General features: G+C 41.4%; 1 protein-coding gene across 2 annotated transcripts in view; it reads right to left on the reverse strand.

Annotated features, from left to right (window-relative positions):
- Positions 1 to 6,708: 6,708 nt before the first annotated feature.
- dek (DEK proto-oncogene) overlaps positions 6,709 to 16,906 on the reverse strand; it is a 32,759-nt gene continuing 22,561 nt past the window's right edge. The window contains exons 8-11 of one of the 2 annotated variants that reach the window (XR_001170957.3): positions 15,024 to 15,159; positions 10,120 to 10,290; positions 7,747 to 7,815; positions 6,709 to 7,428 (exon numbers count right to left, since the gene is read on the reverse strand). Coding sequence is in view for 1 of the 2 variants with exons in the window: in NM_001007865.1 (NP_001007866.1) it covers positions 7,417 to 7,428; positions 7,747 to 7,815; positions 10,120 to 10,286; positions 15,021 to 15,159 (387 nt within the window). In the remaining variant the exon portion in view is untranslated. Of the gene's footprint in view, positions 7,429 to 7,746; positions 7,816 to 10,119; positions 10,291 to 15,020; positions 15,160 to 16,906 lie in introns of both variants that reach the window. The other variant, NM_001007865.1, reaches the window with a different exon arrangement.

A 16,906-nucleotide genomic window follows, 5' to 3' on the forward strand; every position in this document is an offset into this window, starting at 1 on the left:
GATGTCAGTAAGAAAAGGAACATCATAGTGCAGTTTTGTAGGTTAGGTAGTTCCTGCAGGCAGTCTATAAGTTGTGGAGAAGTTGTTACAATTTGTATCATCTGTGTTTTAGTCCCTCCACCCCTGCCAGAATTTGAAATGAGGCAGAAAGAGAAAAACAGTCTGGGTATCAGCATATTAAAATAGTATATGTTTTGATTACAGTCATAGGCATAGTAGCAGTTCCCTTTTAAAGGTATTAGGCAGCTCAGCCCTTCTGTGACACAAGGCACCCATAGCAAATAAAGAACACACAGCAAGCACCAATAGTAACGATTACAAATACACGTAAAAACTTAATTTGTTAAAATTCTAATCACAAAAAAAATCGGGCAAATAGCTTTTTCCCCAGTGTGCAGGTAAGAGGCTGCTGGATCATCTTGTTCATCTTGAGTCCTGCTAATATATCCAATATGTAGCCTTTCTCCTCCACTGAGCACTTGTATTTCTCAGTCTCTGCAGTCCCTCAGATCTGTTAGCTAAGGGAATCACAATTTTCACTGCTGCTTCCTTAACCCCCCTTCTTTTTAAAGGCACAGTGGTGCAAACTTACTTCAAAATAGTAATAAGTAGAACTGTAAGCCATACCTAGTTAAAAATAAGAATACTACCAATTATGTATTACATTATGCTCTTAAGCCCCTGCTATATACCAACTAATAACATACTCTAGTCCCAATTCTAAAGCACATGGGTCTCCAATCTATCATTTATCCCATTAGATGTTAGTGTGTCCAGAAAATAAATCCAGAAATCTTCCTTTTGACACACTGCTTTCTGTTGATAGGTGCAGCAGCCTGGGGTACCGCCTAAGTGAACACAGTCACCGAGGGGTGCCTAACCCAGTGATTGTTAACTTTGCTTCTGCTTTAAGAACTCCCTCGTATAAACTACTTGATACAGAACATGCCACCAAAAAGAGCTTTTGACTTTCTTCCACCCAACATGCCAAGGGACAATCTCTACCTTACATATAACTTGCCATGCCAGGACAAACAGCTTTGCTAGAAAACCAGCAGTTTAAATATTTTAAGGTCTGCTCCAAGCTCTTATTCGTACAATCCCTTACAGCCAACAGGGCATGGAAAAACGAGTGTAAGCACTATGTATTGCTTACAGAATCCCTTCAGTATTACTTTTTAAAATACATTTAACCCAACCTCTAACCAAATAACACATTTAGGTCCTCAGTTACTATTAGTGGCCACAACTGCACCAAACGCATGGGCCTTATTTAGTAAAAGTAGAAAAACAGGTGCAAATCTGTAGGATTTTTTTTAGTAACAATGCAGTGTTTGTAGCATGGTTACTGTCTGCTGAAAACCCGCACAAAAGTTTCAACCTATGTCAGAGTCGGAGCATTACAGGTGGGACAAAGGAACAACCAAGGGGTTCCAGATTATATAAATAATCTGACAGTTCTAGAAAATCTGCCTAGTAGGGCGAGACTGATTTCATTAGAGCTAAACACAGAGAAGAGAAAGTAAAAAACATTGAAATTTTGAGAAAAAAAATAATTTAAAGGAAATATATACCCCCTGAATAAATACTTAACCAACAGATAATTTATATTAAGTGCCCGTTTAAAGAATCTTACCAAACTGGCATATATATATATATCAGTACATATTGCGCTTTTCCCTTGAGCCACCATTTTGTGAAGGTCTGTGCGCTCCCTCAGAGATCACCTGACAGGAAGTACTGCAGCTGTAACAGTAAGAGGAAGAAGTGTGGAAGTAAAATGTCACATCGGCTTATTAATGGACAGAGTTCTGTCTAAATGTGTATGTGTGTCCTTGGGTTGTTTGTGTGCTCTGTGATTCGTATGATCCCTGGGGTGAGGAATTAAAATAGCAATTTTATATTTAGGAATACCCAAAAGCACATATTAATAAAATAGTAGATTTTTATGAAAATGATTTATTTATTTAAAGCAGGACTTTACATATAAGCTGCTTTATGCAATATATTTTTGTAGAGACCTACACTGTTTGGGAGTATAGTTTTCCTTTAATGTGCAACATCCTAATAATCCTCTCCTTTGTTCATTTGGCTTCCTTATCATTTTATAATGTGCCTTCTACTTCTACTTTTAAATTCCTCTTTTCACCATCCTTTTCTTCTTCTTTCTTGCGGCCTCGTGCCTTATCCTGCAGGACACCAAATCCGCCATTCTGCACAGCACTATACACAGAGATCATAGTTTAGGCCATGCAGCTCATAGTAAGATTATTATTTTCATAGCTGCAAATGCGCATTGCTCTTATATTATCCCTAACCATACACTTCTGCAGTCCCCAATCCTGCTGCACAACAAGTTTTCAAAGCAGATTATTCTCCTATAACGCTATGCAGCAGCACCATGCTCCTTCAGTCTCCAATCCCGTTGCACAAAGCACAGTCCAGGTACCTGCAGTGAAAAGTTTTTTATCACCTGTTGGCTTGAGGCAGGCTTGGCAGCTGGATCAGATTATTCATTACAGTGTGTGTTCTGTGTTGTGCTGCACTATAATAAATAATCTGATCATGATCTGCCTGCCTTAAACTGGTTTCTAATGAGAAACCTTTCACTGCAGCTACATCTGACTGTGCAAGGAATGTTGTAGAGCAGTAGACAGGGAAAGGGTTAAAGGACTTTGGTGGTGCCATTTCCCTCAGCGTTTTTCCTGGGGAATAGGTTCTGAAATGAGAACTGATGGGAACCCTAGGCTAATATCACATTTGGCCTGGGCTGCCATCAGAAAGTTTGGGGCCACTCACAAGTTATTTATATGGGGGGGGGGCATGAACACAAGCACACAGTACGAAAATATTTGCCATGTCCCTTGTGTGTGCAATATAAACAGCTGATATTACTCTATAATAAGCCGTTCATATAAAAAGTTCCATTGATTAATGTGATAACAATTCAGTCAGTTTATTGGGGGTCAGTGGAGTTTGCCTTAAGTTTAACCCCTTCCCACCTACCTGCCCCTACTCTGTGCTGTCATTGCTTTATATGGAAGTTCCGTACATTTTTGCATAAGTTACGTAAACTGTGTAAGTTGAGGGACCAAAATATCTTGCTGTGGGTCCAAATAACTAGTCAGCAGTAGTTAATAAAAATAATTAATGTGCTTATAAGTCAGTATTTTATTTTGGGGTTAGTGGAGTTTATACGTAACGTAAGTTTCTTTGAAACTAACGTAAGATTTTTCATAAGTTACCTAAATTAAATAAGTGTAGGTACCCAGTGATGTTGCTGTGGGGCCCAAAATCTAGTCATTGCCCTGCTGGAAAATTCATGTAGGAGAGTAAGTAGATCCCACTAGAAACAGCTGATGTTACTCTATAAGCAGTTCATATAAATAGTTAAAATGAATAATAAGAAGCTAATAAGTCATGCAGTTCAGTGGGATTTACCTTAAGTTTTTTATTTCATTGGGGGGTCAGTGGTGTTTGTCCCTGCAAAACATCTCTGAATTGTCTTTTGCTTAATACGTACAGTAAGTTACTTAAATTCTAGGCAAATTTCGTAGCTTTCTAAGCAGTTTTTTGACGTTACATAAATTGCTTTCACAATGTGACTGGGCACCACTAAGATTTTACGGGGCCCAGTACAGTTGTACCCCCTCTAGCCCCCTGCATTTGGCAGTTTGTGTGCTGGTAAAAAAAATGCCTGGCTCAGGCAAACTCTATTTATAGGTGTGTGCCTGCCCTGCCCCCTTTGTGATTTCAGAGATGGGGCAGATTTGAATGCCAGGTCAGGAGTGGGCATGTTAGGGTCGTACAGGTCGACTTTTTGTGGACCTGCACATCACTCAGCAGGGCCAGTTATAAACAGTTTCTGTACATTTGGTAAAAAACACGTTTGCTTAAAACTTGATGCCAGCAACACGGTTTAAAAAAAGCTGCGACAGGTCCAACAAAAGATGGGAAAAGGGTCTTTTAGAAGTAATGGGGGGGGGGGAAAGGTGTACACCACTCAGTAAAACTTTACAAGGGCAATCATATCATTGCAATACTTTAGGAATAATGTTCCTAAATTTGGGGATTTCGTCATCTATAGTACATAATATCATTAAAAGATTCTAAGGATCCAGAGAAAAACAATTAATGGAGGGCACTCCCTTTACACAAATATAGTAAAGGGCGCAAGAGTAAAGGCTCTGAGTGATCCAGAGAAAAATTCTGTACACAAGGGATAAGGCCGAAAGCAATATTACATGGCTGTGATCTTTGGGCCCTTAGACAGAACTGCATCAAAAACAAGTAATTCTGTAGTAGAAATCACCGCATGGGCTAATAATTGTTTGTGAACACAATACATCACTAAATCCACTAATGCAAGTTAAAACTCTATTATGCAAAGAAGTAACCATAAATAGACATGATCCAGAAACACTGCCGCCTTCTCTGGGCCCAAGCTCACTTACGGTAGACCACGGTGATCTTGTCCTGTGGGTCTAATGAATCAAAATTTGAAAATATTTTTGAAAAATCATGGATACTGCATCCTCTGGGCTAAAGAGATGAAGGTCCGTTGCGCTTGTTATCAGCACGCAGTTTAGAAGCCAGTATCTGTGATGGTATGGGGATGCATTAATGCCCATGACGTGGGGAGCTTGCACATTTGGGAAGGCACCATAAGGCTGATGCCACACGGGCGTATTCTCAGCAAGGCGAGAATACGCCCCGCTACACTAGATTTCCCCCAACCTTGTGCCTGCACCAGAATGAATCCTGCTCTGTGCAGGCACATGTAGCCGATATCTGCCAAAAAAATGCAAGACTTCGTATCTTCGGTGGATATCGGCTACATGTGCCTGCACCTGAGTGTATTCCATTCATTCAGGTGCAGGCATAGGTAGGAGCGTATGGCGATATTTTCGGCAAGCGTTTTCCACTTGCCAAAAATATACGCCATACGCTGTGTGTGGCATCAGCCTTAATGCTGAACTATATGCAACATATACAGGTTTGACCTGTCGCCCAATGAAAACATTTGGCACATTGTGAAAATACAATGGAGGAGACCCTAAACTGCTGAGTAGCTAAAGTCCTATATGAGGCAAGAATGGGAGAACATTTTACTTTCCAAACAGCAATTGCTCCTCCCCCCCAGTTCTCAAACATTTGTTTGAGAACTTTTTTTTTTGTGTTAAAAGAAGAGATGCAACACAGTGGGGAACATACCCCTTTGCCAACTTGAAATACGTTGCTACCATTAAATTTAAAATAGGCATATACTGAAATTTGATTTGTTGTGTTTGTACTATTTAAAATAAAAATATAGGGTTAAAATGGTTTGCAAACCATCCCATTATCTTTGTATTTTACAGTGTTCCTTTTTTTGTAGATGGGTTGCACCACTTATATCTACTGCAACCCCTCTATCCAACTTCCATGCACATATGAGCATTTTCTTACCAAAATCCAACCTATAAACTTAGTGACAAGTAGAGAGAAATATTGGATTGTGAACTGGAAAAAAAAAATGCAAAACATTACTAAGAAATGTAATTGCCTTGATGCGACAAACTTCTATGTAAAATTATTTTTGGGGTAAGCTGTTCTGTTTTCAGAGTGCCGTCGGCTGTCATATTTGCTTTGTTACTGTATTAAACGTAGTGAAGTGCTCACGTAGTCAAAAAAAAAACTAAACGGAAATAAATAATAAAATAAAGCTGCCACTAAGGGGCAGATTTATCATAATGTGAGTTTAGAGCTTAATACATAAAAACTCACCCATGTTCTATTCTTTCCTATAGGATTTTTAGAAGTGTATTTATCAAATCACCTATTGACAAATACACTTCTAAAAATCCTATAGGAATGAATAGAAGGTGGGTGAGTTTTTATATATTAAGCTTTAAAGGAGAACTATACTCCCCGGGCTATAAAAGCCCCCTTAACTAGCACTGTCTTGACCCCCCTCACCTCTCCGTTTTGCATAGTTTCTAACTTTAAAAACGGTTGCTATCGCTAAACCAACCTAAAAGAGCAGAGTATTGCAGCTGCGTACCTGCCCGACATCTTCCCTGCAAGTGAACAGTCTTCGGTTTTCTCTGCCGATACAAACCCTGCTTGCACATGCACAGTTGGTGGTAGCAGGAAAGCTGCTTAAACTGCACATGCACAAGCAGGGTTTGTTTTGGCAGTGAGACCCGAAGACTGTTCACTTGTCGGGCAGGTACCCAGCTGAGCTACTCTGCTCTTTTAGGATGGGGTTAGAGAGAGCAATAGTTTTTAGGGCTCTGGCACACAGGGAGATTAGTCGCCCGCGACAAAACTCCCTGTTCGCGGGCGACTAATCTCCCCGGATTGCCATCCCACCGGCGAAAATGTAAATCGCCAGTGGGATGGCATACGCGGCGGCGCGATTTCAGCGCCCGAGACACAGGAGATTTGTCGCAGGCGACTAATCTCCCCGTGTGCCAGAGCCCTTAAAGTTAGAAACTATGTGATAAGGGAGAGGTGAGGGGGGGGGGGTCAAGGCAGTGCTAGTTAAGAAGGCTTTTATAGCCCGGGCGGGGGGTTATAGTTCTCCTTTAAACTCACATTTTGATAAATCTTCCCCTTAATTTTTAATTGACATATAGTGACATATGGCACATAACAAAAATAATTAAATTGTAAAAAATAAAACTAGACAAGAGCTCTCTAAAATAAAAACAATAGAAACTCATAATATTTGTAAAGTTTTAATATATATATATATAAAAATACAAAAATAGCAACATCTACATGCAGTATGTCCAACAAAATCCTATGCAGTCTGTGAAGGGCAAAGGATAAATTCATATATGCATTCCTATTAAAAATCCCATCATTTAAATAAGGGTAATAGCATTTAGGCAGGCATGTGAAAGTCAATTATAATGCAGTTCCCAATAATCAAATATTACAATAAAATAAAACATGGACACTGGCCTTCCAAATGACATAATTACATCCGTTTATGCTGGAGGGGAAAATACAAGAATAAAATATCTGTATATTTTTATAAATCACATTGCCTTGCCTATTTGTTTTATACTCGCTTTTTTTCAAAATTATAAATTATCTATTATTGGAATAAACCAGAAAAATTCTGGACTTTTCCACAACCTTAAAAAGGTCTAACAGGAAATATATTACAACTGGGGGAAAGAAAACAACAATGTGGGAAACAGAAAACAAGGGGCTAAGAAAACACCATCTGAAATCACTGTAAAAAGGCATTTTTAATAAAGCAATTTACATAAGCAAACACAGAGATAAAGCAATCCTGCTTAAAAAAAACTTTGTACCCGAAGTGGTAAAAACAAATACATTTTGCTGGTGTCAGATACTCAGAGCTTGTGATCCATAGGAACATATTCAACAATCCCTTTTTGTCCATGTCCAAAACTGGAATCATGAAATTAACTGCCAGGAAAGAAAAAAAGTAATACATTAACCTCTAATAAATAGTCCATTAAACAAATTGAAATGTTTTTAGTTAAGAAACCCGCAAAAAAACAGTACTGCTATGAGTTCAGTAATTACAGAGTAAGATTATTGGGGGTTGAAAAGTGTAAATGTAATAAATAGTTATAATAAATAATATTAAATTATTAAAAAATATATTTAATTTCGATAGGGTGCTGCTGTGCACCAGAAATTATTTAATGCCATCTCCTTAAGAGGTTGTGGACATGTTGCAGTTTCACTGTATCAGTGAAAACTGGCGTTTGTTACACTCACCTCTTTAACTGTAGATTTGATGAATTTTTTCCTGGCAAACAGATCACAGTTGGGGTAGCTCTCATTCACCTAAACCCAAACAATTAAAGGCACAGGTTAGAGCTAAGGGGTTTAAAAGTGTGCTGGCACATTATACAGAAAGCCAAAACGCAGGAATGTCTGTATTTGCTACAGCAGTTCTATTACAGTTTATATAATAAGGTTCCTGCCACACTGGGTGGAGTCTCAGCCTGCCGGTAAACACAGGCCAAGAACCCTCCCCTATGCTTTAAAAAGCTTATTGTTGTGCCTGCACCCGGAGCCATTGCGTTGGGCCAGGTGCAGGCACATGGAGAATATTTCTGCATGTAACTGCATACTTCAGCAGCTTTGCATGGAGACCAGCTCCGTGTGCATGCACCCAGGCTACACAATGGCTCCAGGGGGCAGGCACAACAATAAGCTTTTTAAAGTCTAGGGGGCGAGTTCTCAGCCTGTGTTTATTTGCAGGCAGAGAATCCGCCCCATATGGAAGAAGCCTAAAGCTGCTGTGCAGCTATCAAGGAGCATGGCAGACAGGGAGATTAGTTGCCGCGCGACAAATCTCCATTGTCGTGGGCGACTAATCTCCCCGAAATGCTATCCCACCGGCTAGAATGTTAATCGCAGGTGGGATGGCATACGTGGCGCCGAAATCATTGAAGTTTCCACTCAAGGCAACGACGACGATTTCGGCAAATGGCCACGCCACATATGCCATGCCACCGGCGATTTACATTCTAGCCGGTGGGATAGCATTTCGGGGAGATTTGTCGCGGGCAACTAATCTCCCCATCTGTCAGGGCCCTTAAGATGTAATTGGGCTATAGGGTACCATTTACATAGCCATTAGATCATAATACAATGGTTTTAGTACTTACAGGAAGATTAACAGGGGCCAAATGCAATGTATGGCTCTCTAAAAGACTGACTTTCTCATATAAGGGCAATACAGGGCTACATTGGACTAGTAAAAAAGGCAGCACTTAAAGGGCCTGAAGTAGCCCCATGTGCCATTGCCCTACAAAATAGCATATGTTGTCAAGAAACAGCTTGTTAGTAGCTACTAGAGGGAAAACTTTAAATTACTTAAACAAGACCCATACAAAAAAAACACAACAAAAAAGTCATTAGTGTTAATGAAGCATAACATAAAAATAAAATCGCTGAGGGGTTTTCAACTTGTTGGGTGCTCCCCAATGACTCTAATCTCTAACCATATACGAGAGCTTATCAAAAATTGGCACCGACTTACTTTGTACAAAATTATCCTAAGCAAATATATATAATGATATATTTTATATATATTTTTAAGATGAGTGATAATCAGGGGCTGGAGGCTATTGATTCATGTGGGTGGGATCGGGGCAAGCGATTTTACGGTTCAACAATCAATTATGACCAATATTATACATCTCCTATATACAAATAGATCAAATAGAATATCCAGTATGTTATATCCTTATAAATGGTGCTTAGGAATGTCATCAATTATAATCAGTGCTCAGTGATGTAATTTCTGTCACAGCTCACTGAGACTTGTGTATTATAATAAATGATGTACCCCCTGTTGTAAAATATGTTAATATCAGAAGTCACCTTGAAGTTCCATGCACTCAATAAAAGGACTTGGCCTCATGGCATTCCTTGTGACTTAAATTATACTTTATATATATTTTACAACAGGGGGTGCATTATTAACTATATTACCTGTTATTTATATAATGTTGACATTTTTACACAGTGATTTACAGAGCTTATACATGATTTGCATCAGTCCCTGGTACAGTGAGCTTACAATCTAAAGTCCACTTTCGGCCAATTATACCAGGAGCCAAGAGGCAACAGATAGATATTATTTTGCCTATAGCATGAATTAATCGTTAATTCATGCCACAGCTTAGAGAATAATGCACTGCATTATGTAAAAATCGTTTAGCATTGTATACAATAGACCCTATACTTCTACTAAAAATTTTGCCGCCAGTTACTGTTAAATATACATTATTCCGTAACTTTTTTTTTTGGAGAAACTTATGAATTTGCATCAGCTTTAAAGTGATTGCACTAACTGCCATTGCAGTAAATGCCTTTTTTTTTTGGTGACCACAAGGACATTTATCACCACTCCCTGTCAAGCACCTGCCAGTCCAAAATCTCACTTCCAAACCAAAGTTGTTAATATGAAGTTTGTCCTCCCTTTGCTGCTAATGCAAATGCTGTATGAAACCAAAACAACTAATACAGAAATCATTTCAGAATAACCAGACTAGGCCAAGCATGACAAAGGGACACACAGCTGTATCATCTTAATTAAGGTTATAATCCCTTTTAATCATGATTATTTTACTTTACCTTCTTGCAGATTTGTTTCATTGTCACTTCTTCCAGATTTGCCTCAGCTAACAGCTTCTTCACGGTCTCTCTTAGCTCTTCATCTGTAGGTGGCTTCTTCACTTTTTTGATTAAAGGTTCATCATCTGAACTGTCATCTGATTCACTCTCCGATTGTACAGCTTTTTCTTTAAAAAAATTAAAATAATAAATAAGTTCTTGGGTTCAAGGTACAGAAAATGGCAAGCTAAAAGTGTAGTATGGTGGTGGTAGCATTCTGCTGTAGGGCTGCTTTTATGGGGGTTCTAGGTATCTTGTTAAAAACTGAATCTTATTGGAAAAATCCTCTTTCAGGTCAGATATCCCAAACAGAAGGCCAAATTAACATTAGAGAGGGTCCAGAATTTTCCAAAAAAAGGAGGTTTATGTACTTACCCTTAAAGCCTTTTCTTTACAGTCGTAAGGGAGACACAGAGACCATGGGGTAAAGGGCCCCTCCCATCAGGAGGCAGGACACTGATGACATCAGAGCTGAGGACCCTCCTACTCTCCCTTTATCCCCTGCCACCCCTGAAGGGCGCCAGTTTGTAACAAGTAACTGAGAACTCTTAAAACATCTCTCAACATAACAGAAAACAATGTAATCATAGAACAAGAGTTCAGGAAGGGAAGCCCTGTGTCCCCCTTACAACTAGAGAGAAAAGGCTTTAACAGTAAGTACATAAAACTCCTTTTCTCTCACTTCTCAAGGGGGGACAGGGACCATGGGGACATATCAAAGCCACCCACAGTAGGGAGGGAAGAACGCTGATAATTTAGGAAATAACTGCCTGGACCACCTTTCGTCCCGAAACTTGCATCTGCAGACATGCAAGTGTTGAAATGGTAAAATTTAGTAAATGTGTGTTCAGCCGTAGCTGCATTTCTATAAGACCAAGAGCTCTAATCTCTCTATTGGAGTGAGCCCTGAGTTTTATCGGCGGTGCGTCCTTCCACACCAGATAAGCCTTCTCCTTTATCCAGCGTGCAATTGTGGTTTTTGTGGCTGGAAGGCCCCTGAAGTTACTATGAAGAGCGTATCTGTCTTCCGAATAAATCATGTCTGAGAAACATAGACCTTAAGGGCTCTGACCACATCTAGGCGATGTAGTCTGGCTTCCTTTTTAATTTTTTGGACTGTTGCAGAATCATGGTACTACAATTTCAGTGTTGATATGAAATGATGAGACGACTTTTGGAAGAAAACCGGGAACCGTACGAAGAACCGCCTTATCTTCATGAAGAATCAGAAATGGTTCTGCACATGACAATGCCCCAAACTCAGACACTCTCCTTGCTGAGGAAATTGCGACCAGGAACACTGTATTGTGAGAAACTCAAGTCCCACCTCCTTCAGGGGTTCAAAAGGACTGTCCAGTAGAATGGATAGTACAAGATTGAGATCCCACGGTGGTACCGGGTTCCTGAATGGGGGAGACATGCCCTGGAGGAAAGTACGGACATCTTCCTTGAGGGCGAGATGCTCCTGGAAAAGAAGACAGGGCTGATACCTGGGCCTTTAGTGACCCCAGTCTGAGACCTTTTTGGAGGCCATCTTGTAGAAACTGTAGAAGCCATGCTAGCCAGAATTCTGGAAACAGTACCTCTTCCTTCTTGCACCGTGTTCTGTAACATTCCCATGTTCTATGATACATCTTGGACGTATTGGTTTGCGTGCCTTATAATCATGGTCAATATTTACTGTGACCGGTTCCCTGGCAATCTTTCGCAACACCCGAGGTAGCATGGGAAGGGGAGGAAACACGTAAGCTAGTCTGAAGTGCCAAGGGACTGCCATGGCATCTACGCCCTCCGCTAGTGAATCTCTGTCTTGGGAAGAATCTGGGTACCTTCCGGTTGTGCCTGGATGACATTAAAATCGATTTATGGTTCTCCCCACTTCCTAGTCAGCAGTTGAAAAACATTCTTCAGTAGACTCCATTCTCCTGGGTGCAACCGATGTCTCCTGAGGTAATCGGCTTCTACGTTGTCTACTCTGGGAATGTGTATTGCCGAGATCAGGGTGTCTGTTCTTTCTGCCCACTCCAGTATGCGAGTCACTTATAGGTTTACTCTCCTACTTCTTGAGTCTCCTTGTCGGCTGACATAAGCCACCGCCGTTGCATTGTCCGACTGTATTCTCACAGCTTGGCCTTTCAGAATGTTTTCCCATGCCTGAAATGCCCGCAGGATGGCCCTGATCTCTAGAATGTTTATCGCTAATGGCGACTCTGTCTGTGACCAAAGTCCCTGGACTGAGTGTCTCTGGAATGTTAGTCGTGACCAGGTTTCTGCGAAGAATCGAAGTCGACCTCCTATGGAACCTGTGTCCAGGGCCACCAGACTGTAGACAGGAGGAGGTCACCTTGTCTCCTGTCTGTTTTGGCAAGTGTCTTTGGGGTTGCCATGTGGATTTCCCCTTGTTGGAGAACCAATTCTTGGAGGTAGTCTGGGAGTTCGATTGTGAACTGGATCTGAAGTTACGAAACCCTTGGTTCCAAAAGGACTGTCCCTTCCAGACTTGGGTTTATTCTGGGGCAAGAGAGTACTTTTGCCCCCAGTAGCCTGAGAAATTATCTTGTCCAGTTCATCGCCAAATAACTACTATCCCTGAAAGGGAATGGATATCAGGGATTTTTTTAGAGCCAATGTCAGCCGACCAAAGCTTCAACAAAGGTGCTCTTCATGTGGCAACTGAGAACGCAGATGCCCTCGCAATGACCCTAGCCACGTCAAGTGAGGCATCTGCTAGGAACTGGTAGGCTTCTTGGATGTAAGAAGCCAGTTGGATGATTGTGTCTTTGGGACCGTCCTTGGGACTGACCATGTTTCGACAGCCTGACTGACCCAGGCAGAGGCTAGGATGGGCCACAGTGCTGACCCGGTGGAGAGGAAGAAGACCCTCCATCCTCTTGTCAGTTGGGTCCTTGAACACTGAGGCGTCTGGGACTGGGGGAGCGGTGAGGAGCACTCCACTGAGTCCTTGGGAAAAGGATACTGTTTGGAAAAGAAATTTAGTAACCTGAAATTTCTTATCAGGAGATTTCCACTCCTCAAGAATCAAATTCTGTAATTGTTTGTGAGCTCAAAAGGCTACTGATGTCTTGCATTGCCTTTTAAACAGCCTTTTTTTGAGTAGACTCCTCCTCCTGAATGTTTAGGGTTTCTAGAACTGCCCTAATTAGGCTTTCCACACCAGGTGTTGTGTCAGCCGTGGTGTCCTCCTCGCTGGAGTCAGAGGCCGCTGGGGAGGAGACTATCTGCCCATCGCTGATCTCTTCATCAGAAGAGGGAAGCGTGAAAGAACCCTTAAGGGATGTTTCTGCTAGACAAGGCTGCTTGCATTCAGGTGTAACATCAGAGGCGTACGCCATTTTGGTAAGCATCTTATCAACAGAAGATGCCAATTGTGGTATGCATTGCAGGCTTGATAGGGACTGAGACAATGTGAGTGCCCAGCCTGGTACCTCGGAAGGCCCTTCAGGGTCTGAGATGCCCATGGTAGAGGAGCCCTATATGGTTCCATTAGAACCTGTCCCTAATAGCGAAGGGGTTAGAGTATCAGAGGTGTGTGCTTGGGTAGGGCTGCAAGTGGAGCAGAGCGGATCAGCTTGGCCCTCCCTGAACTTTGTAAGGCACTTGGTGCATGCAAAAAAGGTTGCAAGCAGGTTAGGGTGCTTACCCCCCCTTGAGAACAGTGCCTTCCGCTCTACTAAGAGAATGCTTGGCGATGTCGCTGTTACTGTTATTGAATGTCCCTGAATGGGAAGTAGATGCAGAGAGTCCGCAGCCCTGGGTCAGTTAATCACGTCTGCCGTACCCTGAATGGCGCGAACAGTGCTGTGAGGTGCATTGTTGGCTCTCCCTTGTGCACAAATGTGTTGCTTCCGGTCGCAAGTAGCGATGACAGCACTTATGACTGGCAGCGCGCCAAATAAAGCCGTGCGGCAGGGGAAGCGGTGTGATAGCACGCTGGTAGCATGGCAGGGGAACACGAGCAGAGAAATAGTATCTCCGGTGCCTGCCCCGCATACTTACTCTGATTAGAGTGCTGAAGCAGGGCATTGAGCATTTTGTCCCGCAGGGGAATCGGGTTTCCTGTGGATCCCACGTCGGGGGCTTGCCTGTAATGAACAGAACAGGTCTGACAAGGCCTCACCCCGGGTGCCAGTACTATCTACTGACCGAAGAAATCTTGCTGGGCCTCCTAGAGGCCAGTCCAACCTGCTGTATGAAGGACACTGAAAAAACTGGTGCCCTTCAGGGGCGGTAGGGGATAAAGGGAGAGTAGGTGGGTCCTCAGATCTGATGTCATCAGAGTCCTGCCTCCTGATGGGAGGGGCCCTTTACCCCCATGGTCCGTGTCCCCCTAGACGTGAGAAAAAATATCTATGTCCAACAATGGTTCAGTTAAAGGCAAAATCCCAATCCAACCAAAGAATATATGGCAATATTTAAAAATTGAGCTGCTCACTAATCATTTGACAACATGGAGAAAACCTGTCTGGAATAATGGGTCGATATCATCCCTCAATATTGTGCAAGTCTGATATGCACTTACTCCAAAAGCACAACTGTAATTGCTGTAAATGCAGCCAACGTTGGGTGGGGTGACACTATACATTTGTTAGTAGGGATTTACAATATACTTGTATTAAAGAGCTATCTTGTATTATAGAGCTATCTACACAGAGGCTGTTTATATGATATGTGTTTAGATATACTTTCAGGAGTATTGTTCTCAGATGGAGAATATATTTTTTAACAGAAGATGGCTACAATATTATATTTTTTTTTCAACTAATTTTGATAAAATACACAATGTTTAGAATAGAATAACTGCAGTTTTTAAGAAAAAAAAAATCTGTTAAAGCACAGCTTACCTTTTTTGGCATTTCCTTGACTTTTCTTGTTAGCAGTACTACTGTCAGCTTTTTTGACATTTGCTGATTTTGCAGCTTTTTTGCCTTTGGGTGTTGATTTAGGCTTTGATTTTGCCTTTTTTGCAATTTTCTTCGGTGGCTGTGAAATTGTAAAAATGGAACAAAAGTTAGCAATATTCCACAGGAGCAGGCCTTTTATGTAACAAGACACTTCAGTCCAGCAGTGATGGACTCTACAGTTATTCATGACTCATTAAAGAAACAGTAACACCAAAAAGTGAATAAAAGTAATTAAAATATACTGTTGCCTCACATCCTTTAAATACCTGGGGATATGGATATACCCAGACCCCCAACTCTTCCTACAACTCAATTTAGATCCTATAATGGACTTTCTGTCACAAGTTCTCAAGACCTGGGCCAAACTACCGCTTACACTTAGGGGGAAGAGTGAACATCATCAAGATGATATATTTGCCTAAATTTCTGTATATATTACACAACACCCCATATACAATCCCTCGATCCTTTTTTAAAAAACAGAATTATTACCTCATTCATATGGGCCAACGGTACCCCCCGTATTTCCTGGGAGAGGCTAACAGCAACTGTTGAAAATGGAGGCTTAGCTTTGCCACACTTCTACTTCTACTACCTAGCCTCTCAAATCTACTACATACACTGGTGCCTTGCTCCCAACCTGTATAATCCCAATACACAACTCCAAGCATCCATCCTCCACTCAATATAAGGCCTAAGCACCTATCCTTATAGACACCACACAGATATGACCAACCTACCACATACACTACTGACCCCACATAAAGCACGGACCACAGCCTTGAAAACTCTGCACCATCCTTGGCAACTTCTCTCACCCCAACTCCCACTCTGGGCCAACTCGCTTCTACCCGACCTACAGGAACTACAAGACTACACCTATTGGCCACGACTGGGTTTTAAGAAACTTGGCGACCTAACACTTGGTCCTCAGTTTCCCACATACCAAGACCTAACATTTTGGAGAAGGCTGGTGGATGGAGCTCTTCCCCTTATCAAACTAACCTACGAAACAAGGAGTGCATATGACAAGTTTGACAAGATCTGGGAAAATTGGTATAACCAAGACAATCTGGATGCATAGCCTACCCCCTTACACTAAGGGGCAGATTTATCACAATGTGAGTTTCGAGCTTAATACATAAAAACTCACCCATGCTCTATTCATTCATATGGGATTTTAGAAGTGTATTTATCAAATGGTGAGTTCAAACTTTCACCCACTGATAAATACACTTCTAAAAATCCCATAGGAATGAATAGAATGCAGGTAAGTTTTCATGTATTGAGCCCTAAACTCATTTTGATAAATCTGCCCCTAGGTGTGACTGACCCGACAGAACTAAACACAGCCACCTACACTGTGACAACTACAATGCCTAGTAATAGTACCCTTGTCTGTATTGGCCTAAACCTGAATCAACACCATTCCAATGTCAATATATTAAACACTGTTTTGTATTTTTGTTTTGTGATGTTGTAAAAAATAATAAAAATTCACCTAAAAAAAAAAAAAAAAAATATACTGTTGCCCTGCACTGCTACAACTGGTGTGTTTGCTTCAGAAACACTACTATATAAGCAATTTATACAAGCAAAGCTGCTGTGTAGCCAAGGGGCAGCCATTCAAAGACACAGGTTACTTATCAGATAACGCCACATTCTTATTAGCTTATCCGTTAGCTGCTATGTAACCTGTGCCTTTTCTTCTAGAGCTGGGCGGTATGACCAAAAATTTATATCACGGTATTTTTCAAAATTATATCGGTGTCACGGTATTTGACGGTATTTTTTTTTTCCATGCATGATTAGGTGTTAACCCCATT

Source organism: Xenopus tropicalis, chromosome 6, assembly GCF_000004195.4.
Source record: "Xenopus tropicalis strain Nigerian chromosome 6, UCB_Xtro_10.0, whole genome shotgun sequence".
Taxonomy (NCBI): Eukaryota; Metazoa; Chordata; class Amphibia; order Anura; family Pipidae; genus Xenopus; species Xenopus tropicalis.